Raw genomic sequence first — 25,202 nt, forward strand, 5'->3', positions numbered from 1 at the left:
TTAGAAATCATTAAAAAAAAACTCATATAGCTAAAAAAACAAAGACTGTCTGTCAACCTCATTAATCAAAGAAATGCAAATTAAAATGAGATTTCATTAAATTACAAAATATTAAAAGATTGGTAACCTCCTGTGCTGATGGTGTGGGGAAACAGACACTTCCATGTACCATTGTTGGGAATGGAATTGGCGAAATGATTTTGGAGGGCTATTTGGCAATGTGATCAGGATTTTAAATGTATACTTGGGCGCCTGGGTGCCTCAGTGGGTTAAGCCTCTGCCTTTGGCCCAGGTCATGATCCCAGGGTCCTGGGATCCAGCCCCACATCAGGCTCTCTGCTCAGTAGGGAGCCTGCTTCCCCCTCTCTCTCTGCCTGCCTCTCTGCCTGCCTCTCTGCCTACTTGTGATCTCTCTCTCAAATAAATAATGAAATCTTTTTAAAAAATATATACTTGGGGCGCCTGGGTGGCTCAGTGGTTTGGGCTGCTGCCTTCGGCTCAGGTCATGATCTCAGGGTCCTGGGATCGAGCCCCGCATCGGGCTCCCTGCTCCGCAGGAAGCCTGCTTCCCTCTCTCTCTCTCTCTGCCTGCCTCTCTGCCTACTTGTGATCTCTGTCTGTCAAATAAATAAATAAAATCTTTAAAAAAAAAAATGTATACTTATCTGATGACTCAGAAAAATCTACTTCTAGGAATTGACCTCAGGAAATAAATATGATCTCATGGGTTATGAGACTGATAGGCACATCTGGGTCCATTCTCAGCAGGGAGTCTGCTTGAGGGATTCTCTCTCTCTGCCTCTCCCTCCCAGTAACCCCCCCAAAAAATACATTTTAAAAAACTACTTCAAAATGAATAGATAAGTAAATAGGAAATGTAGAACAAAACAAGAATCTTTGTTGTAACATGGTTTATAATGGAGAGAAATAAACAATCCTAGTGACTTCAATAAGCAACTGTTAAATCACAGTAAGATCATTCGTTGAAATTATAAACAGCTGTTAAAGGATGAAGTGACACTGTATTAACATAATGTTCAGCTACGAAATATTTTTTAGTATTATATATTATACATATAATATGTATTTTATATATAACATATACATATTATAATCCACATTTTGAGTAAATAGGTGTATAGGATGGGGGGAAAAAAAGTGATATCTTTTAAAAAATGCATTATACTGTCAGATTTCCAGGTTATTTTGTTAACTAGAAAAAGAAATGTTGCTTGTAACATGATCAACTTGTATTTTGACAGTAGAGATTAAACTGGCATATATATACACATATGTAAGTGTATGTTACAGTGGTTAGGGAAATGTCTGGGAAGACTACACATCATAATATTTACAATGTTTACTTGTAGGGAAGGAATGACATGAGGGAGGGGGTGAGGGAGGCTCAGTGTTTTGTTTTTTATGCTTCTAATTTGGTCCAATCTTTCGCCATATATTCATAGAAGTTATGTCAAAAAAAAAGAAGTAGTAGTAGTTACATTAAAAAATAAGATGCTCTGAAAAAATGGACATCAGACTCCACATACTTACTGCTGGCTGGAGGGGAGTAGAAAATACAATTTACTTTCTAGCTTCTGTATTTCCATAGTCTTCCAAATTTTTCTACAATTAAACTGCTTTTTATCAACAGGAAAAAAAAGATCTTTTCAGTTTGAAAATTATATATATAATACACAGAGGAAATGGGAAGGTGGTGATTATTTCTGTATTAAAGTAAATGAATGAAAGCTCTCTTCCTTATGGTTTCCGTCCTATGGGCCATATGGATAAAACTGGTTTTTTAGTACCCGGCTAGTGTCTCTTCCCATTACCCTCTGCCCCGCCCCGCCCTTTTTAAAAGATTTTATTTATTTTTTTGACAGAGAGAGACACAGCGAGAGAGGGAACAGAAGCAGGGGGAGTGGGAGAGGGAGAAGCAGGCTTCCCACTGAGCAGGGAGCCTGATATGGGACTCGATCCCAGGACCCTAGAATCATGACCTGAGCCAAAGGCAGCCACTTAACGACTGAGCCACCCAGGCGTCCCTCTGCCCCCCTTTTTTTTTAATCATGGTAAAATACACATACATTTTCTAGCACTTTAGATTTCTTATTTCCAGAGGTAGCTCCACCTATGGTTCCTACCTTAGCCAGGTCTGCAGAGAGAACCCTTCCTCTTTGTTCCTTGGTTCCAGTGTATTGTTCTACACATGCCTAAGTTCCCCCAATGCTTAGGTTTTTTGGAGGAGAAGCAGGACAGAATCTGAGTGCTCTCTACTTGTTCTTGAATCCCCAGTTTGAGCTAAAATCATCCAATTGGAGCTAAAAAAAAATTTGTACTTGGTCAAATTGAATTTAAACTGGAACATAGTTCTCATTAAGGGAGAGAAGAGAAGAGATCTTTAACATGAGGTATTAAAGTACCCTAAATGGAGAGAGAAGTGCTATCATCTTTAAAAAGGGGATGGCAGGGGGGCGCCTGGGTGGCTCAGTGGTTTGGGCTGCTGCCTTCGGCTCAGGTCATGATCTCAGGGTCCTGGGATCGAGCCCCGCATCGGGCTCTCTGCTCCGCAGGAAGCCTGCTTCCCTCTCTCTCTTTCTCTTTCTGCCTGCCTCTCTGCCTACTTGTGATCTCTGTCTGTCAAATAAATAAATAAAATCTTTTAAAAAGGGGGGGGGGATGGCAGGGCGCCTGGGTGGCTCAGTGGGTTAAGCTGCTGCCTTCGGCTCAGGTCATGATCTCAGGGTCCTGGGATCGAGTCCCGCATCGGGCTCTGCTCAGCAGGGAGCCTGCTTCCCTCTCTCTCTCTCTCTGCCTGCCTCTCCATCTACTTGTGATTTCTCTCTGTCAAATAAATAAATAAAATCTTTTTTTTTAAAAATGGGGGATGGCATCCTCATTTTGTTTCTCCTGTGATGTGGTCTGTATATTGTCTGTTTAGTTAATTTCTGCTGATACATACTCTTTTCTCATGCTAGGAATTTTCTTCAAGCCATCTCTTTTTTTGTTTTTGTTCTTTAAAAAAAAACCCAAAAACCTTTTAAATGCAAAGTTTCCAGTTTGTGTTCCCATGTTTACCACATTTCCTTTTGGGAGCCTTTCTTTGTAGATAAACTTTGGATACTAATTTGAATGCCTTTTATGTGCTTTCAGGTTGCCTATGTTAGTGACAGTCTCATGGAACCCCTGATACTTGATTTGTGCTGGGCCAGTAGATCTTTACTCCATCCATTAGGAGGTGGGCGGGTGGTTTCTACTGCAGACCTGCTGAACATTCCCAGTATTGAGAGAAAACCAAAGAAACCTCCTTTCTTTGCCCATGTGTTACATGTTTACATGCAAGGAAGGAGATTACCAGGAGCCTAAAGATGATCACTGACTTGGCCAAGCCCTGGATACTCTTGGCTCAGGGCAGCTCAGCTCCAGAGCGGCTACTGTTTGACCTTTGGAGTCATCTTTGCTAAGGGGGCACAGTAGCGTGTGATACTACTACAGAGACAGGGTTATCAGGGAAGAAAAGGCTTGTTGTCTGTTGGAGAGAGAATCCCTCTAAGCATCTTGTTACCTCCAAGAATAGGTCAGTGTTATATTTGCGTGGTTAACAGGATTGCTGTTCACTTGTCTGATGGCTGAAGTTAATCTAAGCTCATCAACATTTTAGAAACATTGCTTACTTTACATGGTGTGACTCCCCTGGGGTACTTTTAGACCAGAGAGAGTCTGAAATAAAAATTCAGGTGATCTCTTATTATGGTTTTAAACAAATTTGGAGGTTGTGGAAATAATCATCTGGGGGGTTTTTGCCTGTACTTTTGAAAGACCCTCTGAGGCAAGACTTTTTCTTTTTCTTTTTTTTCTTTTCTTCTTTTTCTTTCTTTATTTATTTATTTGACACAGAGAGAGAGATCACAAGTAGGCAGAGAGACAGGCAGAGGGGGAAGCAGGGTCCCCATGGAGGAGAGAGCCCTATGCGGGGCTCTATGTCAGGACTCTGAGATCGGTACCTGAGCCAAAAGCAGAGGCCCAACCCACTGAGGAGGCACCCAGGTGCCCGGAGGCAAGACCTTTAAAGAAGTTAATTCTTCCTCATTTGTTGTGTTGATGTAGGTCAGAGAGAAAATGCTGGTGTGACAAACAGGAGAAGCAAATTCTAAGACCTCTGAGACAGGTCAAGATATGTTCCTAACTGGTGGCAGCAGCCTCAAATTTGGGAATGGAGTCCACGTGGGGGCTCCGTGCACTCTGTGGGCATGGCATGCTCCTCCCCAGAGCATTTTGGCTCTTGGCTGGGTCAGGGTGTCCTCGCGACAGCTTGCGGCCGCGAGCCCAAGAGCTGTGGTCCACCGCCCATGCACCACTGCTTCAGACTGCATCTCTTCTAGAAACCCAGTTCCTAGACTATCCGTTGTGAGGCTAGCTTATTGCATTTTCCTTATTACAAAAATGCTGGCAGTATTAGCACTTTATAGGTACCCCATTCCTTTGCAAAGAACTTAAAGAAATTTCTCTACAGAAACAGTAAGAATTTCCATATTGGCTCTCCATTTCCCCCTCACCCCCACTATTAAAAAAAAACAAAAACAAAAAACCACTTTCCCACTCCTTCTCTGAAGCTGCTAGCATTAAAAAAGAACAAGGAGAGGATCCTTTAATGATAACCACTAAGCACCAAATACATTATTGTTTTACATCTGGAGTTTTAGAAAGGAAATGTACAAAGGTAATCCAGCCTTGTAAAGTGCTTTGTCAACATCACTGCCATGTTGTTCTTGAGGTGCCTTGGTATAATAGAATTCATGCAGGCAATTTATCTTCGGCTTGCCATTTTTGTGTGTGGGTCTACACCCTTAATATGGGCACATTCTGCCACTCTCCTGATGATAATCTTTTCCCCCAGTTGGTAATCCAGAGGTTAACTTAGGCTGTTTTCGGCTCCATTTGCCTCCTTTACTCCTTTGTTTAATAGAGGTGTGCACCGCATCATGGTGAAGTATTCTGGTGTAGTTGCTCGGCATTTGAGAGCACATCAGCTAATAGCACATCAGCTAATAATCCCAGAAGTACCCGCCACAGAGCATTTGTCGTTGGTTTAAAAACTTGCAAGCTAGAATGGTTAAGATACAGATGCTTTCTCTGAGCCTTCTTATCTCCTAAAAAGACACAGGTCATTCTGACAGGTGAAACAAGTCTGGGCAAATATGCAACATTGATCTAATCAGCAGGAAGGAGAGCAATATTTTCACTGGTGCTGCCTTTTACCGGCGTCATTAAAGGCTCGCATTACTCTTTTATTAGAAGTTCCCTCTCTTCCTTATCAGATTACAGAATGAACATAACTCACAGCAGTGATTTGATCTCTTGTTAAAGAGGATTACAGCTTTGCATTAACTCGGATTGACACAGTTTATAATTCGCTTGTTGATACTCAGGCGGGCGGCATCCCGTGTTTGACCCCCCAGCAGTGCTGAGGGGAAAGGACCCCCATATATCATCATTAAAGATGGCGTCCAGCACAGAGATAGGAGGCATGGGGCCTTCCTCCTCCTCCAGTAATGTCAGAAAGGACAAAGGAAACATTCTCAAGTTCAAAGCTGAGATGTGGGCCAGAGTGTTAAAACTGGATTGGAAACTGTGATTGTTTCTTCTGTTTTTCCTGATTTGCTGCTGTTCGGTCTTACACAATTCTGGTGAATTTGCATTCTTAAATTGAAGCCTTGGTTCCAAGCAGTATGTAGAGTGATAAAAGCACATCTTCTAGAAGGAGACTGTAGATGCTGAACAGATAAATCTTTCCTCAAAATGGGGCTTCTTGACTAAAGTTCTCATTTCGGTTAAATTCCTATCATTTCTTCAAAGGATTGTGAATCCCCCCCCACCCAAAAAGGATCTTTCACATTCTTTAAAGTGGATGTAAATATTTCTCTTAAGGACTTTACTGTTTTTAAGTTCTGGCATTTTATTATTACTGCCTTTTAAAATACAGTATCATAGAATAATGTATTAATCACAGCCAAATATCCTGCAAGTGGGTAGGCAATAGCTAAATGTTTTTTACCTTAATTTAGATTAGGTCCTGCATTTCCCACAATGATCACTGAGCCAACGTAAGGTTGCTATGATATGTAGACCATTTCTGTTTCTAAGTGCCTTCATCCTTTGCTCTGAGTTATCCACCCTAAGTCTGCTATCCTGTACCCTTCATGTACCTTTTTCATAATCCTTAAACCACTGAAGTGGTTGACATTATCTTCCTTTTATGATAAGAATACTGGGGCATAGGTGCGCCTGGGGGGGCTCCAGTGGGTTAAGCCTCTGCCTTCTGCTCAGGTCATGAGCTCAGGGTCCTGGGATCAAGCCCCGCATCGGACTCTCTGCTTGGCAGGGAGCCTGCTTCCTCCTCTCTCTGCCTGCCTCTCTGCCTACTTGTGATCTCTGTCAAATAAATAAAGAAAATCTTAAAAAAAAAAGAAAAAGAATAACATACTGAGGCATAGAGCAATTAAGTAACTGGCCCAAGTTAAATAGCAAGTAACTAATGGAGCTGGTCTGTGCATTTGGGAATGTGAATTCAAACCTGCTGCTGTTTCCAAAGCATCAGCAAGCTTTTAGAAATGTCTAGAATGATGTGCCAGAGGGAAACTCCTTCTCCCCATCTTCAATATACATATAAGAACATTTTCTTAATTAAAAATTTGTTTTGGGGGTGGGCAAGAAATACTCATTTGGATTAAAACAATTTTTTCTTTTCCTTTTCTTCTTTTAAAATAGAGAAGCTTTTTAAAAGGCTGGGGGTTGCCTAACAAGTCATTCACATCTTAGTATGAATCACTGAACTTCCGGACCTGCTCTTATGCTTACACCGTTCATCTGATTACAAAGACCCTAAACTTTATAGGCAGCTTTGAAAACCAAGTTAGAGTATTCAGGTAGCTTGCCCTTACAGTTCTCCCTCTGCCATATTCGGGTACTTGTCACCTTCCCTTAGAGACAGTATCTTCTTTTTTTTCCTGTAATAAAAACAATACATGCATATGGAAGGAAATTTAGAAAATACCGAAAGGACAAAGAAAAATTCATCTGTTATGTGCTGTTGAGATTGAATGTTAATACTTTATGTTTTCTTGCAGAATTTTTGTGTGTATGTGTTTTATAAAGGTCTATATCTATTTATATATATATGTTTGAATCCCTTTTCCTGGTTAACTTTATGTTATAAGCATTTTAACACCATTAAGTTTTTTTAAGCTATTATAATAACTTTATAATATCCAGTTATGAAATACTGTTGGACATTTAGGTCGTTTCTGTTTAAGTAATACTGCAGTGAACATATTTGTACAGAAGTCTATATTTTAAGTCTTGCTGTGTCTTTAGAATAGATTCTTAGAAGGGCAGTTCTAGGGTCAGGGGTGTAACTTTCTCATGATTCTCGATCAGTTGTACTAATTTACATGCCTCTGCTCCCTTGCCAGCTGAGGCTTGTCATTACACCTTTAGTAATATGGAGGGTTATGTTTCAAAAGTATTTTCTGTTTTGATGTGCTAAAAGTTACTTACTTTTTTGTAAGTTGATAACAACTGACAGACACTTTACTGACCTACGCTGTGTTAGGCACTGAACTAAGTATCTAATGATTATTTTCTCATACAATAGTAAACTTGAAGAGTCCATGTATTTTTTAATCATTCATATTTCTGCTTTATCATTTCATTATTTTTCTTTTGGGTTTTAGTTTTGCTTTGCAATTTGTATGAATTTTTTTTGTTATGGTTATGTGTTATGCTTCATATTTTTTGAAGATTTTTTCCCATTTTGCTTGCCTGTTAATATATGTTCAATGGTGTGTACTGACTGTCTCTCTTTTTGAGTCAAACTATTTTTTATACTCCCCACTTGGACTGTTGCACCAACAGTCTCTTAACCACCCAGTCTGATCTAATCAGGTGTGTGTGTCTTGCCAGGTAAGACCTTCCTAGAACACCGCTTCAAGCATGCTAGTCCTCATTGTCTATAGAATTGAACCAGTACTCTCGACCCTGCGCCTCAAGGCTTTGCTCTCTTTGTCCCCTCATCATGTTTCAGTATGCACCCTTGTGCTGGCCCCACAACACCTACCCCCCAGCCGCTCCTTGTACTTTCCTCTCTTCATTCTGCTTACTTAACCCGCTGTCTCCTCACCCCTTCCCCACCTTGGTCCCTGCCTGTTGGGATGTTCATAGTCTTTGACAACACCAGCCTTTCCTGGGAGATTCCCCATTTCACTGAGCTGGGGGGCTCACACTTCCCTGAACCCCTACTTTATTTGTTCTCCATTAATGCTATTATTTATTACAGCCCACAGAAGCATTGATGGGGGTTTTCTTCTCACTAGAACACTAAACTTATGGGGCCCCTGGCTGGCTCAGTTAGAGAGCATGTGACTCTTATTCTCCAGGTCATGAGTTTGAGCCCCACATTGGGTGTAGAGATCACTTAAATAAGTAAACTTTAGGGGAAAAAAAAAAGAACATTTAACTTGTAAGTCAAAGTAGTGTGTATATGTTTACTGTAATCCCATATTTGGCTTTGTATCAGAGTTTAATGCTCATACATTTGGAATAATTTATTTTTATTCTAGTTCTATCTTGCCTTATTGTATAACATTTTGGTAGCACGAGTATTATTTGCAAAACCATATAATGTCCAGCTGATGTCAGGCTCTCAAAGATAGAGAATTTTGCCCTGGCTCTCAGATGGCATGATGCAGAGGAGGGTTTCCTCTGTGACTTTGTCTCCTTCTTTACGAAGCCAAAATAGTCCTTGCTCATGAGAGTCTCGAGGACAAAATGTTCTTTTTTTTTTTTTTTTTTTTTTTTTTTTTTTAAAGATTTTATTTATTTACTTGTCAGAGATAGAGGGAGAGAGTGCAAGTGAGCACAAGCAGACAGAGAGGCAGGCAGAGGCAGAGGGAGAAGCAGGCTCCCTGCTGAGCAAGGAGCCCGATGTGGGACTCGATCCCAGGGTGCTGGGATCATGACCTGAGCCGAAGGCAGCTGCCCAACCAAAGAGCCACCCAGGTGTCCCGAGGACAAAATGTTCTTTAAAATTTTTTTGTTTCTGAGGACTATTTTAAATGTAATCTGTTCAAAAATCTAAATAAAGAAAATGTATGTTGACACATGGGTAAATACTGTATCATCCCTTTGCCTTCAGCACAAAAATACCCATTTCTGTGCAAACCTGAAAAAAGTTGGCTGTAAGTCTTCTGTCTGAAATGTCTTTAAAGGCTTTCAGCTTATAAGTCTATTTACAGTTTGCTGGTAAGACTGTTTTTGCAAACAGTCCTATAAGACAAATGAACAAACGTTTTTGCCTCTCTTACCGAAATCTCCAAATCCTCCAACTCCGCTAATAACCTTTCCCCAGCTCCCCTAGCACCCTGTACCTGTCCAGATCGCATACTGTGCTCGCTGCCTGGTCGTGCCCCTAGTTAGCTATGGGTTCCCTCTCCAAACCGAAACACGACACCCCTCAAGCGCCAGTTCCATATTTTGTTCTTAGCCCTTGGGCATGTTGGAAGAGCACCAGAAATGAGGAGTCTAGCTCTGGGACTTCTTGTTTCCAACCCTTTACGTAGAGAGTTTTTGAGGTCATTTTTATGGAGGATGAACCTTGGGAAAAGATCTTTCACAAACACTCTTGAATTTCTATCACTTCCAAGAACACACACCATGAACTTTGTATTCCATAGGAGGTTTCCTCCTGTCCATGTTGGCTGTGGGATCTACACTGGGTCTGTTTTCTGGTGGCCTGCCTACTAATTATTAGTTACTACGGAAACAAGGAGACTGTAGACAGGGCTCTGCGATGACCAGTTACAGCTTAGATTGGTTTTTCGGACTGCTCTCGGGATTCGGGATTCGTGTGGTTTAAGAAGAAAACAGTGTAGAATGAATTCTGGACGTGCATTAGCAAGGTGTAACAGTCCCTGGTTACCTTTGTTATTTTTAGTGTGGATAGTAAGTGTCAAACCAGAAAAGAATATTTAGATAAAGGGCATTGCCTCATTGTAGTTTGAGTTCAAGGTGCTGGGATGAGCAGCATCTGTAATGGGAAGCTATTACTAACTACCCTGGAAATGAGGTCTTGAATGAGCCATAACCACACCTTGTGTTTTATCCATTGTCTCCCTCTGGGGAGCAGAACACTTTATAAACATTAACTCTTTTACCCTCTGGGCACCTCCACTTAAAAGGTAAATAAGACTGAAGGCTCTTTCTTCTCCAATATAGATGAGGCAGCATCAGCCCAGTGAGGGAAATTACTTGATCAGAGGCAGGGGAGGCTTAGTAGCCTGAGGTGTTTGGAGTCCCAGCAGTGGACCTGGACAGCATGGCTGCCGCTGACACCCAGGAGACTGCCGCTCTGTGTGGTTCCCCTTTCTGCTTCTCAGCCTGGTGGGGGCTGGGCCTTTGTCTCACGTGGAATGTGAGATGCTGCAGAGACTCACGCACGATTGTTCTTCAGCGCTTTGTGCTCCTTTATAAGAAAGAAGAAATCGATACACATTTTCTCCTACACGCACTTGGCAGCACTACGCACTTGGCAGCACTCCGCCTCCTCGCCTACCTCCCAGGCCTACTGGGGAGGCACAGCTATGCAACAGAACAGATCCCACCAGCTGCCTGGGGCAGAGATACAAACTATCATTTTGCACTTAGCAGTTAGGCTTTTTAAAACCAGTCTTCTCGCTGGCCAAGGTCATCAAACTGCTGGCTTTGGTGACTGGCTGGTGACCCAGCTTGGGGGAGATGCCCTGTTGCAGACACCCAGAGGCGTCTGCAGGGTCCTGGTTACTGCTCCTAGGGAAAGCTGACGTGGCAAATGTCTGGGACAAACCTTTTTTTTTTTTTTTTACCCAAATTTCCCATTTACAGAGAAGAGGAAAAAGTAATTCTTTGAAGGATCCTACTAGAACCCAAAAAAGATTGACAGATGGAGGGCATCTGCTTTCATTTTATCAACTAATACAAGTAAACTGTTCAAGCCAGAGCTCCATCTCAGGGTGTATTTTATTTTTGAATCAGAAGATGGGGTATGGATTAAGCACCTAAGTGTGGGACAGTGAATGATGAAGACTTTGCTGTCATTATTAATGGGTGGTGGTTTAGGTGACAGCCAGCATAGCCTTACAGGGCCAGAGGGCACAGTGCCTAGGTGAGGGCGTCAGAGCCCAGCCATGGTGCTTGTTAGAGCTGAGGGCATTGATGAGATTGCCAGGGGACGGTGGGAGAGGCCAGAGAGGAGGGCAGAGAACAGAAGCTAGAAGATGGTCTACACTCCCGGCCAGGAGGAATATGAAAAAGACAAAGAGGGAGGAGGAGCAAAAGAGAGCACAACATCCTTGCACCCCAGGGCAGAGAGTGTCAGGACTTGGGGGTCAGCAGCTAGGAGCCTGGCCCTGAGGGCCCACTGGTACCTTATACCCCTCCTTCAGGGTTGGCGCCTGGCCTTTGTGTGCTCCCTGGTCACACTCTTTTTGTTGGGAGTTGTACGGGGCTTTTCTAGTTAAACAAGTTCTGCTGATCACCAGGAGTCATAGAAACCCTTGCCGAAACTGTGGATTGCCAGTAAACACCTTCACTAATTTCCATGTGTTCTGACTCCCAAAATTAGGATTTCAACTGGAGCTGAGAGATGAAGCACACGCTGCCCCCCCAGGCACTGGGTCGCAGGGCAGCAGCCTTGATAGGGACACAAATGTAACTCACGTGTCAGTCTCCCCTTCAGTGCGGTTGGAGGAAGTGATTCACGTCTAAGCAGTGAAGCATCCCCGGGCTTTTAACAGGAGCTGTGAGAGGGGCTGCTGTTTGAACAAGGAGCTTCATCTTCCTGAAGCCAGCAGTCACAAAACCGTAAACACAACACCGGCCAACTCTATTGCCGGGATCGCGGGGGCCTGACGTTAATATTAAACATCTCCAGCAAGGCAGAGAGCTCTGCAGCCCAGCCACAGAATAAAAATAAATAAAAATAAAGAGAAAACCCTGCTAAAAGCGGTGAGATGATTTGTCGTCTTTCCTGAGCGAGGCCATTTGTCTTCTCTCGCATCAAATCTGTTATAAAACAGTCAAACTGTGAAAGTGGAAATCATCCCAGGAATATGGAATATTAATGCACAGGAAGGGAGGCCACATCCCTTTTGTCTACAGTGCCAGTGTCGTCTCCCATCCCTGGCCACCACCAACCCTTTTAATGCTAGTCCACCAAGGTAAATTATTTTTCTTTAGAAAAATTTGAAAGACTTAAAGCTGGTGGTAGGGATGACAGAAGTTTCAAGTATTTGTCTTCCTTTGTTTGAGCAAAGTTGAGTGTAGCTGACTTAGGAACCAGGAAGGAGTCTGAGCGAGGAACCCTGTGTAGATTCGGCCCTCGTGCCATCTCTCCTGGCCTTCTTCCCTTTCCTTACTTTCCCGAGCCTTTCAGTTCCTTTGTTTGGGCCCTCAACCCACTTTTCTGAACATTTATAAATCTCCAGTCTGTCTGATCTTTAGGAGACAGGCCAGAGGCCATATGTCACCATCTGTAATTTAAAGCTGCAGAGCTAAAAGCATTTGCAGAGGTTTGAAGGACCTAGTTCTGACCCGACCAAAAGAGTGAATTGGAACAGACCTTCTAAAGTCTCCTTCAAGCACGGGGAAGATGGTGATGAGAGCAGACACACTAGGTAATTTACGGGCGCAGTTTGCTGGAAGCCAAGCCACTGGCCAAGGCCTTAGAACTGGGTCGTGTACTGCCACCTCGTGGCAGATTCGGGCAGCTGCTTGGAGACTTGCCTTGTCTCCAGATTAGGTAATTAGCCACGGATGTGGGCATCCTTCGAGTCCTGTCTACTTTGCTCTAACTTGATCTGTTAAGAAATAAGTCCTAGGTAAGAGAAGGCTGCTTTCTTTCCTTTTTACCTCATTTCTTGGGTGCAAGGGGAGGGCCGTGTATGTGGGGGCGGGGGTTGGTATGGAATTGTGATGAGATTTCAGGAAAGGAGCCTGTGATCCACTTATTGTTGCCAGGGGATGTTGGGAGGAGAGCAAGTAAGAGTTAAGTGCTGACCTCCTGGCTACCTTCAGGAATCCTAAATTTTCCACTGTCATATCCTCTATGTTGTCCTAAGAGCTGCATGTATCTCTTCCCTTGGCTTGCGTCCCTAACAGTCCAGTCTTGGAGACAGGTTCTAGCACATGTCCCTGCCTCTGATGTTGTTCCTGGGACGGGTTAGGGTTTACCCTCTGCCTCAGCCCCCAAAGAGCACAGGGCAGTTGCTTGCCATGTGGATTGGTATATTTCCCCTGCTAAGTCACAGAAGCATTTCTCAAGCACCTTTGTCTCACCTGTAAAGTCACTGATACAGGGTAGAATGGCTCTGGGTCAGAGAAAGCAGAGGGAATGAAAGATTAAAGGAAGGTACCATCTTGTGTCTCATGTTTTGAGGAGCTGACCACAAAGCGTTTAGAGGGTCAGGCTCCGGAGGGTCCCTTTGTTTGGGGTCAGTGGTGTGTGTCTAGCGAGAATTGGCAAGATGTCTTGTTGCCAATCAGGGAGAGCCGAATCCCCGTGAGGGCAGGGGAAGTGTGCGCCGAGGGCAGTGCGGGGAGGGAGCCCCGTCCTGCCCACTCTGGACCAGCAGGGCTGTGCTGGGCAGGGAGGGCGCAAGGACCTGAGCCTTGGGGCCTCTCCCGGCTTTGTCTCAGCGGGAAGGAAGGGGCTCTCTGCACCTCGTGAGGAACAGATCTGGTTCGGAACAGATCTGGTTCTCAGAGGGCCTCCAATCATTGAAGCGTGGCTGCGGGACGAGCGGTCCGTGGGGTCTGTGTCTGGGCTCCGGAGGGCCGGTGGGCCTCAGCGTCCGGCCAGCCCAGCAGGCGCTTCTCCTCTCGCTTGGGCCTTGCCGGCTGCCCCAGAACCAGATGAGGCTCATGTGGGGCCTTCAGGGGGCTGGTGTGAGGTGGGGGCTCCCCTTCATCATGTTTGTCAGCCTCCGCGGCTCTAGGAGGTCAGCTCTTCCCAGAACACAAAGGTGAGGGAAGGCTGGCGGCGGTAGCATCACCAGTGACTCTCCAGTGCAGGTGTCTGTCACCCGAGCCCCTGCCAGTCCATGGGAGTTGCTGTTCCTGTGCTTCCTGCACTGACCCCTAAGGATTTGGGTTCGTGGGGATTCCAAGGTGGGAGGAAGCTCTCTTGTGTGCTCCTGCATCCTGTGGTTCTCCCACGGCCACACAGGGAGCCAGTGCCAGGCGAGGGGTCGGGGCACGGGCTGTGTGGGGACGGGGCCGGTGCAAGGAGGAAGGGCCACAACGCACCCTGGGATGTGTCTGGGTACGCAGGAAGAGCCCCCCCACACATACCATGAAGCAACAAACGAACAATTTCAGATTAGTCAAGGTCAAATGACGTGTGTGAGTCTAATCTGGAGAGCAGCACTGCGGTCTCCAGCAGCCCGTTCGGAGGCCCGGCTCACAGCCCCGACTGCAGCACTGGCTCGGAGAGTGCCCTCTGCTTTGCTCTCTGCCTGCCTCTGGCCATGGGGACAGGTGGATAGAGCTCGGGGCTGGCTCCGCAGCTTTGGGGTCTGGGGACAACATAGTGCGCCTCCTGGCCCCGGGTGCTGCAGGCCCCTGACCTGGTGAGTTGAAAGGCCGCACAGATCCTGTACAGGTGTGATGGGCTGCTTTGCGCCGACTGCCCCGACGGCAGCAGGGACGACTCTTGTTTCTGTCACAGTCAGTGGGAGGAGCACAGGAAGAGCTGAAAGGAGCGGGGGGGGGGGGGCACACTTGAGGCTGCAGTCTCCCTTGGGCGCTGCCTGTCCCCACCTCACTGGGCTGCTCCAAACTCGCCCTCCGCCCCAGTGACTGCACTCTTTGACCCTCTCTGCTGCCATACTTTGAGTCTCTTCAGAAAAATCAGGTCATAAATAAGCCAAATTCTAACACACACACACACACACATTCTGTCTTTATGGAAAATGGCTGCTAATCCATGATCATTTTTTTTCCAGAAACAGGTTTTATGATAATATAGTAAAAATATTAAATTAGAAAATGCCTCACTAAGGGTTATAAAACCTTACTACACTAGAGATAGGTAATTATCCCCTCTACAGCCTAAATGACAGTTTAAAAGAAATAAAAATGTTAGTGCTCATTACTTGCTTTTGTAGGTTGCAATAAAGGGTAAGTTAAATTTTAATTCAAGGAAGGGCCCCTGCTATCGACCTTCTACCTTAGGTCCAAGTCTTGTTAATTACTCCGTAGGTTATTCTCCTGCATGATACGGACATTAATACATTTTCCACAGTGGACATTCCCACTGGCCAGTGAGGCCGGGAGTGTGGGGGAAGGGTAACCCGGGGGGAGGTGTTTCAGCTCAGTGATTCAAATCTTGATTCTTGAAGTGATAGGGAGCAGGAATTACGCTTTTTTTTTTTTTTTAAACTAAGTTCATTATGCATAGCCTTAAGGGGACCTCAAGTATTAAACTATACACTTACCCTAGAAAATCAGATGGAGACAAGGTTAACCTGAAGGATTGATAGTTGAGCTTCTCTGCATGGCTAAATCCCGGTTAGGAAGGATGGTGCGGAGGGAGATGTTCCGAGTGGCAGAAGGCAGTCCAGCCCTCTGTCCCATGGTGCCTTTTTATCACCCAGTTTTATTTTTAGTTTTGTTTTCCTCGGGATGGGGAAAGGGATGTGGACAGGCTCCTTTTCTGTGAAAATGCCTTTCCCTTTCCCTCAGCACTGACACCATGTCACGTGCGTGTGTGCGTGTTGGGGGGAGGGGACGCTGTGCTTCGGGCCCTGAGTCTTCATGCTGGGGTATGCAGAGACTCCCCGAGGGGAAGGGACATACACATTTTTTGGGAATCAGTTCCCAGCTGTGTGCTCTTACCCCACTCAGGGTAAGAGTGGGGCGGCTGGAGAAGGCACCTAGACCGGGGTCTCCAGTCTCACCTCTCACAGCGCCCCCCACCCACTGAGCAACCCGCCGTGCCCCTCCTCTCTCTGACTTGAAGGGTTCCCACCCAGGCACCGAGCGGGGGCGTGCCTCACAGCACTGAGGCGGGCGGGAATTGAGAACAGAGGGCACCGGTACTAGGTGACAAGGCCCTGTGGCTCCGAGGGTTCCAGGGCTTTATTTCCGACAAAGCTGCAAGACAACCTAATTGAGCTGTCAGCTGGCACATCATTAAAACAGTTTTTGGTGGTAGATCACTATGTGATGTTGGGGGGCAGGTAATTCAGAAGGAATCAAAAGAATTGGGGGACATTGCTGTCACAAAACTCCCCTGTCCCTGTCTGCTTGTCCATGTGATGAAGTTTCTCTGCACTTGCGTCTGCAAAAACCAACAGAAAAAGCCTGGATGCTGAGCGTTCTTTCATTCTGGAGATAAATACTGTTCACCATGAGTGCATGACTGGCCCCGTCCATATTATGAAGACGTGCAGTTCCAGCAATGTTTTATACAGTTACCGTAATAAATTTTCACCAAAATTATAATACATTTTATTTAACTGTTGTTGTATATGTCTGTTGTATCCGGATAATAATTGTGTAATAATGACACAATCCAGAAGTATTTTTTTAATTACTTAAAGCCTTACGGTGTCAAGAAATGAAAATATTTTTAACTTCTGAAATTTCATAAAAAGTGTTTCAATTTGCATACTTATTTTTTGTGGCCAAGAAGTGTAATAGGGTGATCAATAAAAGACTTTCAAGCATAAAACAATTAGGACAAAAATCTGTAGGGAGAAATCAAATGGAAATACAAGTTTAAGAAAGGAAAGAAAGCTGTAAAATTGCCAAGTAGAAGAGTATGTTCATATGTTATTTAAATGAACGATGATCGGTATCAAGTCAGAATGGCGCGAACATCGCTATCGGGTGCTTTACAGAAGAAATGAGCGAGTTTTATTCCAGAAGTTAGTATTCACAAGACTCTGATAATTATGTCCTTTGTGACTAGTAAATTTATTGAGAAAAACTGTGTGTGTGAGGGGGCTGCTGTAGTGGTGTTGTAGAACTCTTGCAGGAGGTGGGCAGACAGATGCGGGGCCCGGGCTGCGGCCGCGTTGCCCCCTGCCCACCCCACAGGCCACTGCAAAGAGCCTCTGCAGGGAACCATGTGCTGGAGCCGCACAGAGCAGACCAGTTGGTGCTGGGGGTCTTCATCCTATAGGTGATTTTGGGGGGTGTGTGGTGTCCCGTTGGGGCTAAGAAACAGCAGGGCGAGGGGGGAACGGGAACATCAGTTGGAGGCTGTCACCTTACTCTTGGCCAGCGATGGTGAGGCTAGAATGGGGGGGGCTAGGTGGGAGCAGGGGAGTTGAAGATGCTGTGGGGGTAGAGCCGGTCACTAAGGAAGACCCAGAGCTGCAGTGACATTGGAGGTCTTAGATTGGAATCATCCCTTCCTCTTAGTGTTTGTGTGTGTGTGTGTGTGTCTCTCTCTCAAACTGTTTTAAAAGATCCAGACCCCTCAGCCTTCCAAGTTGCTTTGCCATGAACAGCTGCATATGTTTGTCAGCTTTGTCCACCTGAGTGTGAAATGATGTTCTATCAAAACATGGGTTTCAGCATTTCACTCGGCGCTCCTGACACGTGAACCCTGCTGCGGCCGGTAACTGGCGCAGGGCCGGGTGCTGAGCGGAGGCCCTTGGTGGCAGTAATGACGGGGGCCGGGCTGGCGAGCGGGGCCCTCACCAGCCCACGCAGCCCTAAAGCCAGACTGTCCTTGTCCCGGCCGCTCTCCCCTCCGTGCCGTTTCATTGTGTGTGGAAATGACCAGAGAGACTTGTGCTTATGGGCAATTGGCCACCGTGAGATCCCAGGAAGCTCGCGCTGGGCCCAGCTGTCCTCCGGGTGATGGAGCTGGTGATTTGGAAGCCTCGGCCTCTGGAAGTGAGGCCGCCTGCCTCTTGTTGGCCTCTGGTCCGAAGCGCCTTCCACCCAGCTTGTACTTGTGGGCTGGCCAGTGCAGGCTGGCAGGTGTGCATGGCCGGAGGAACAAAAGAGCCGAGCTCCAGGTGAGGCTGTGGCCCTTGTCTCTGGGCCACAGATCTGGTCCACAGCTCAGGGGCAGCTGCTGGCAAATTCTTGGGTAAAATCTCTGTGATCATCCTGGAGATCTGCTATTTGCGCACCTGCACTTCTTTGCCTGCCTTGTGGTCCCCAGCAGGAAAGGGTCAGGCTGCATTCTGGGCACCTGCGATTTCTTTAGGATTTTTCCTTTTCTAGAAGTCTTAATATGCTTCTTTTATTGCTGGACTTCCTCAAGATGGTACCTCTGTTTCCACATACCACCCTCGCAGGATGACTTCATACACAGACTGAGAAGTTTTTGTGTTGCAGCCTTGTTAACCCGAAATAGCTATTTGAAGGGTGGTGGTTTGGTGTTTTGTTCTGTTTGGAAAGTCAGATTTGCTGAAGATGGCTCTCGAGTAATGAGGGCACTTTTATAAGCCTATTCTCTTAGCCAGCATGTCAGGCTGTCTTTTAGGGTGAGCTCTTGAAAGTATAAAACAGCTTTCTTGTGGGGTCATTCCCTGGCTGGCCCTCGACCATAGCTGTGTGTGCCTGGCCTCCCTCTGTGGGGGTTAGTGGTGCGACCTTCCTGCAGGGGCAGCTGTGGGTCACCTGCCTTGGCTGGCCCTGTTTCCTCCGTGGCTCGCCACCCTCCTCACATCTCCGCAGGGGGGATCTGCGCTCTCTGCGCGCGGGACCGTGTTTGGGTGCTCCCATGACCAGGGCAGGAGAGACCCCAGCCCACCTCTTTTGATATTTCCAGGCCTTGACAGAGAACGTGGGCTGGGTGGGTTGTTGCGTGTGTGTGTGTGTGTGTATGTCACTTGACAGCAGAAACAGAGGTTGGAAAGGAGACTTTATTTTCAAAGACCCAAGACCCTGGCATACTATCATTTTCTGAATTTCGAAGTCCAGCTCTAGAAATAAATTAGCCAATCGAATTATTTATTAGATTGAAAATAGATAAAAGGGGCCAGGGGAGTGGGGGAGAACCTTAGTTCCACCACCAAACAGCTGCACATGTGATAGTAATTGGAATCTTGTTGCCAGGTCATTTTCATTGTTTTTCAAGTACTGCCAAGTCCAAGAAAATGTATGAAAACTAAATCATATCCCCCTACATCCCATGTCTGATTGAATCCTCCTCGTCGTGCGGCAGTCTCATACATCCTATTAAAATATTCAATCTTGTTTTCTTACTTGAAGAGCCTGTCTGTAAAGGGCAAACTTATAGAAAACTCATTCCCTGGAGACAGGTATCCAGCCACACCGGACTATTTACATATTTTACTATTTGATTGGCTGCTTCTGCGTTTTACCTTCCTTTATATTTGTGAGTAAGGGCTGTGGGATGCATTTTTAATTACAAGGTCGTGTTGGCCATTGAAGAAACCAAGGGGACATTTCCTGGCTTCTCAGTTCTTGCTGAACCTTGAAAAGGGAACCAGTGTATTTACCAATTTGTTTTGTTTGTCTTCTAGGACTGAGTTGTATCGATCTCTTTTTGGGCAGCTCCATCCTCCTGACGAAGGCCAAAGGGACTGACCGCACCCGCCACTCTTGCTACAGGCCCGAGGCAGGGACCGGACACACGGACAGGCGGATACACCATGCGCCAGCTTGCCAGCCCCAAACATGGGAAGCCATCAGCCCATGACTTTGGGCTAGTTGGGAAGTCCTGGGCAGGTGGGGGATTTAGAGCACGTGCCTAATAAGACCCAGAAAGCCTGGAGTCAAGTGTGCATGTCCCCTGTGCTTCCGTTTGCTGGGGACCCGTGCCCCACGCTCGTTCACCATCACAAATAAACCGTGTTGTTACGGCCATGGCCATGCGCATGATGTCTTAGCACGGAGTCAGTCAGCTTGAGAGCTCTGGTGGAGGGATAGCTTTGTGGAGGACGGTTTTCACTTTCTTTCCAGTCACACGGCCTCCTCTCACGATACAAAGTTCGTGGAAGCCAGGATGCCGCTTACTGGGCAGGTCATGTTTGGTGATGGCTCACTGCTCCGAGGAGCAGGGAATCCCCAGAAACCTATGAACTGTGCCCAGGAGACTCTGTTACTTGGAGGCATTCGCCTGTGTGTCACAAATACAGCTCCCTGACTTCTTTATCATTTCCTCCTCTTCGCCCTGTAGATTTCTTCCACAGTCCTTTTCCAGTCTCACCATTCCTAAATCACTTTATTGAGATGAGCTCTGGTGTAAATCCAGCAGGAGGAAATGATTCACTTGTTTTTCATGCAAAGGTCAAAAGCTGGAAATTAAATCCCCATAAGGGGGATTTATTGGCCTGCTGTGGTCAGTATGCAATGAAGATTATCTCGCATAAGCAATGTGTGCGTCCGGCACTCGCTGCTGACCGCCCCCGGCTCCTTTGCCCACATCTTTACATGGAGCTGTGGAATTCGAGAAGAAACCCGCATTCAGTTGTGGTGCAGAACTAGTTACTATTGTTAACGTCAGGTTCTGATACTGTTCTGAAATGTCAGAACCAAGTGACAGATTTGGGTACCCGGGAGTCCCACCTGTCAGACTGCCTCAGTGTGTGGGGGCCATGTGCCGGCCCTAGAGGCAGGGCTCCAGATGCAGCGAGTCCTGCGTGTGATCGGCCTCATGGTGTGGTGTGAGCGTCAGAGCGTCTGCTGAGCTCGAGACGGGCCGGAATGGGGGAGGAAGGTTTTTCCATTTCACATTAATTGGACCTTGGTATGTGATGATTTGTTTCTCTGGTCTCAGTACTTACCTCTTGGGCTTGACTGTCAGGGAAATGTTTAATTTTCAGTGTTATCTCCAGCTACCCAAAAGATCAATCAACAGGAATAGAGTTCCCCCACATTTACTCCCTTCAAAATGATCACTTTTTAAAATGGAGAACATCCAATCCTGTCCACCTAGCCTGAGGAGCCTGAATCGTGCACATTAGAGCAGCAGTAAGTAACCTCCTAATATGGGACTTCCGGCGAGCCTGCCGCTAACCTCTTTCCTGAAGAGATTGAATCTTTGCCACAGTCACTCTTGACCTGATAAAGAAAAAGATTTAAACAGGCACTTCAAGATATTTGGAGTCCAACGTGTTTAATTAAAATGAATTAAAATCAGGAGAGATGAGAAAGAACAGAATTTTCAGTAAAGAGAGGCTTGCATTTTAAAATTCAGAAGACCAGCCTCCTTCCAGCCAAGAATAAATTGGAAACTATTTTAATTGACACGGATACTGCAATTCAACTGTTACTAGAAAGACAGATTAGTTGATTGATTTGCATTTTAATAAAACTAATACTTTACATTTTGGTAGCTAATGCTGATTTTCAAATGAGGTGAGAACTGTTATCACGAGTTTCCATCCAAGGCCCTTTTTCAGTGTTGACTGAAGCATTCCTCCCTTTTGTGTGGAGTTTGCTTATTTTCTTTTTGCCCAGCTGACTACTGCACACAGGAAGCCTGGGAGCCACCGACCTCAGAGAGCTCCCAGAACGCTCGCTGCGGGGAGCGGGGGCCTGGCAGCGCCCCCCACCCACCATGGGCTGGGAAGCAGGCAGTGGGCCCCTCTCCTCATGACAGAGGACAAAGGCTGCTTTCTTGCCTTAGATTATTTTATACTAACAACTAACTACAGCAAAGTAGAAGGGACAGGTAAGAAGTCCTGGCCAATATCCTGTCACCCAGAAATACCCACCTCTCGGTGTTCACAGTTCAGTACTCCAGGGCCGTCTTTCCTGTCAGGGCAGCTGTGGTGTGGAGGGGCCCTGCCTCTTCTTCCCCCACCCCCGCCCCGGGGTAGCTGCCGGGGGAGACTTTGTTTTTACTTTAGACTATTTGAAATTTTCTACTCAGTCTTTTAAAAACAATGAAAAAAGAAAATACTCAAGTGGGCACACCTCCCCCTCCACCTAACACCCCCCCCCCCAGTTGGAAACCACTGGTAGGTACATGGTATCCTGCATGTTAATATTAATAGTTTAGTGAAAGAGGGGCATGTGACTGTGGAGCTCAGGTTTGCGAGTTTGAGACCCACGTTCAGTGTAGAGGTTACTTAGTGCAGAGCCGCCTGGCTGGCTCTGTCGGTTAAGCGCCTGATCCTAGATTTCAGCTCAGGTCATGATCTCAGGGTCCTGCGACTGAGTCCCATGTTGGTCTCCGTGCTTAGCAGGGGGTCTGCGTGACATTCTCTCTCCCTGTCCCTCTGCTTTCCTCCTACTTGCGTGCACTCTCTCTCTCTAAAACAAATCTTTAGGGGCGCCTGGGTGGCTCAGTGGGTTAAGCCTCTGCCTTTGGCTCAGGTCATGATCTGGGATCAAGCATCGGGCTCGCTGCTCAGTGGGGAGCCTACTTCCCCCTCTCTTTCTCTGCCTGCCTCTCTGCCTACTTGTGATCTCTATCAAATAAAATCTTTTAAAAAATAACCTTACAAAAAATCTTAAAAAAATAATACAGTTAAAGATTATTTCCATGTTTTACAGATACCTTTTAAGTCATTTAATTGCTAACTAAGAATTCCATTTGGGGCCTGTATCTTTAGCACTTAGCCAGTAGTTGAACGTTTAATTGTTAACAACTATTTGCCATTATGAATAATGTTACTGTCTAACATTTGTGCATAAAGCTCCTTTATGGTCTTTTGAAATAATTATTTTTCAGGGCACCTGGGTGGCTCAGTCGGTTAAGCATCTGCCTTCAGCTCTGGTCATGATGCCAGGGTCCTGGGATCGAGTCCGGCCTTGGTGCCCCCTGCTCAGCCGGGAGTCTGCTGCTCCCTGTCCCTCTGCATCTCCCCCACTCGTGTGCATGCTCGCTCTCTCCCTCTCAATAAAATCTTAAAAAAAAAATTTTTTTTTTGGCATATATTTTTAGGAATAAAATGGATCAGGGGAAAGAAAGAGTCCGACGGTTGGCAAGGCTCTTGATCCCTATTACGAAGTCTTATTTCAGTAGCCTGTCCACTGCTGCCTCGCCGTAGGCCCTGTGGTTCCGCAGCAAAGGGTGTGGAGAGGCAGAGAGAAGACTGGCCCAGGAGCCTGATCCCGGGGTTTCTTTCTTGCCCCCAAGGGAACACTGCAAATCAGCATCCTCCTCTGGGAGGATTAAAGAGCTGCGGCCTGTAATGTGTTTGAAGATGCTCCCATGAAAGATGGAGAAACAGGGGCGCCTGGGTGGCTCAGTGGGTTGGGCCGCTGCCTTCGGCTCAGGTCATGATCTCAGGGTCCTGGGATCGAGTCCTGCATGGGGCTCTCTGCTCAGCAGGGAGCCTGCTTCCTCCTCTCTCTCTACCTGCCTCTCTGCCTGCTTGTAATCTCTCTCTGTCAAATAAATAAATAAAAATCTTTAAAAAAAAAAATTTTTTTTTAAATGGAGAAACAGAAAGTGACACCATCATCTCCCTCTTCGGCCCCCATACCTTTCTTTGCCCACTGGATGGAATATAATCTGCTCCACTCTCCCCTACAGTTTTAGGCTCTTGCTGCTTTCGGGGTCTTCATCCTGGGGATCCCTCAGGTGGGTTTCCCTCCCCTCCCGTGGCTGTGTACTCCTCCTCGCTGCTTGTATGGTCCTTGCTGGGTAGCCAGGGCTTCCAGGGGTCGCCACCAGGGGTATCATTCGGAAACCCTGAGAACCAGCAGAACACTGAGGATAGTCCTCTGGAAGCCAACCGGCACCACACTCCGCATACCCAGTTTAGAAGCATCGTTTCCTCTCAGAGGTTGGTTTTCCTGGTTCCCCTGTACTTGCTAAGAGCTCTCCCACGATCACTGCCTCTTCACCTCTCACCGTTTCACCAGAGGGAGCTGAGTTCGAGGCACTGAATGAATCCAAACATGACACTCATCATCACCCTTGGAACCGCTCCCCAGGGACATAGCAGTCACTGTGTCCATGGAATGTGGTGATGCCAAGATCCAAGTCTTCCTGGGCCAGACTCAAGAATGACACAGCCACCCGTCTCAGCAAACTTTGCAGACAAGCCAAAGGTCAGGAGGCTGGCAGGCCGCGGGTGTAGACCCGCAGCCGTGTCAGGGCCGGGCTGTGGGCCGCCCCTCTGCGACGCCCTGCCTCTGTGGCCCTGTGTCCCCGTGCTTACTGCACCCAAATCCAAGCAGCGAGCCTCATCTCAAGCCGATGAACCTTGTTTTCTACCTCAGTCTGTGTTTTTACTTTTAAATGTAGGTATGTGCTTGGGTAGTGGGGGCCCTTGTGTGAGGAATTAATTACATTGCGCTTGCCTAGTCGTCGTTTTAAAGCTCATCTACCTCATTTTCTTTCCATCTTTCTTTACTTTCCCTTTCTTCCTAACATCCCTCAAATAATTGCTCCTTCTCTGTTGAGTCCAGGCGGTGTGTGTGTGGGGGGATGTCCCTGTCGCCCTGCAGATTTGTATCCCCCACCCCTGCGCACAGCTGTCCCGGCCACGCCCCTGCTCTGGACAGGAGGGGGGCGGAAGCGCAGAGGGGGTGCCCCCACCAGCCTCGGGCTCCACCTGCGCCCTACCCCCCCCCCCCGGTTGGGGGGGTGTTGGGGGGCGGGGGAGGGTGTCTGCCTCTAGAGTGCTGCTGCCCCAGAATTTATATTCCTGGGAAGTTTGCTGCTTTTATTTCCGTTGGTTCAGGGTCCTCCGTTCATTTGTCGAGGTCAAAGACACTGAATTCTCGGGAGAGAAAATTTAAAAACTTAAAAGCAACAACCAACCAGCCACCAACAATCCCGCATCGCTGATAGGGTGGAAGAATATAAGGTCCCCAACAGGCACCGTGACAGTAACACATAAGGGTCCCTGCTCAGCCCCCCACCCCACCTTCCTGTTTGTGACTGGATTGGAAATGAGCTGGGGCGCTCTGGCAGGCGCCTGTCAGTGGTGAGGCCCTTCCTCCTCCTCCTCCTACTTCCCCTCCTCCTGGCCTGTCCTTCCCCACCATAGGGGCTGCTGGGTTTAGCTGGGGCCCAGCTTACCGGCTCCTGCAGAAACTTGGGGGCACAGCTTAGTCCAGGAGTGGGGTTTTTTTACTTTTACTTTCCCAGTAAAGCCCAGATAGGAACAGAAGGTGAGGTGGAAAGAATCCTGGCCTAGAAATGAAACCTGCTAGGGTTTGACCTTGGGGAAGCCGGTTAACCTTGGACCTCCGGCTCTACTCAGCAAAATGAGGCT

At 46.8% G+C, this 25,202-nt stretch overlaps 1 protein-coding gene across 1 annotated transcript in view; it reads left to right on the forward strand.

Moving 5' to 3' along the window:
- AATF (apoptosis antagonizing transcription factor) overlaps positions 1-19,889 on the forward strand; it is a 98,877-nt gene extending 78,988 nt beyond the window's left edge. The window contains exon 12 of the mRNA XM_059148123.1: positions 19,545-19,889. Coding sequence (XP_059004106.1) covers positions 19,545-19,608 — 64 coding nt within the window. The 3' untranslated portion in view covers positions 19,609-19,889. The remainder of the gene's footprint in view (positions 1-19,544) is intronic.
- The last annotated feature ends 5,313 nt before the right edge of the window (positions 19,890-25,202 follow it).

This window comes from Mustela lutreola, chromosome 15, assembly GCF_030435805.1.
Source record: "Mustela lutreola isolate mMusLut2 chromosome 15, mMusLut2.pri, whole genome shotgun sequence".
NCBI lineage: Eukaryota > Metazoa > Chordata > Mammalia > Carnivora > Mustelidae > Mustela > Mustela lutreola.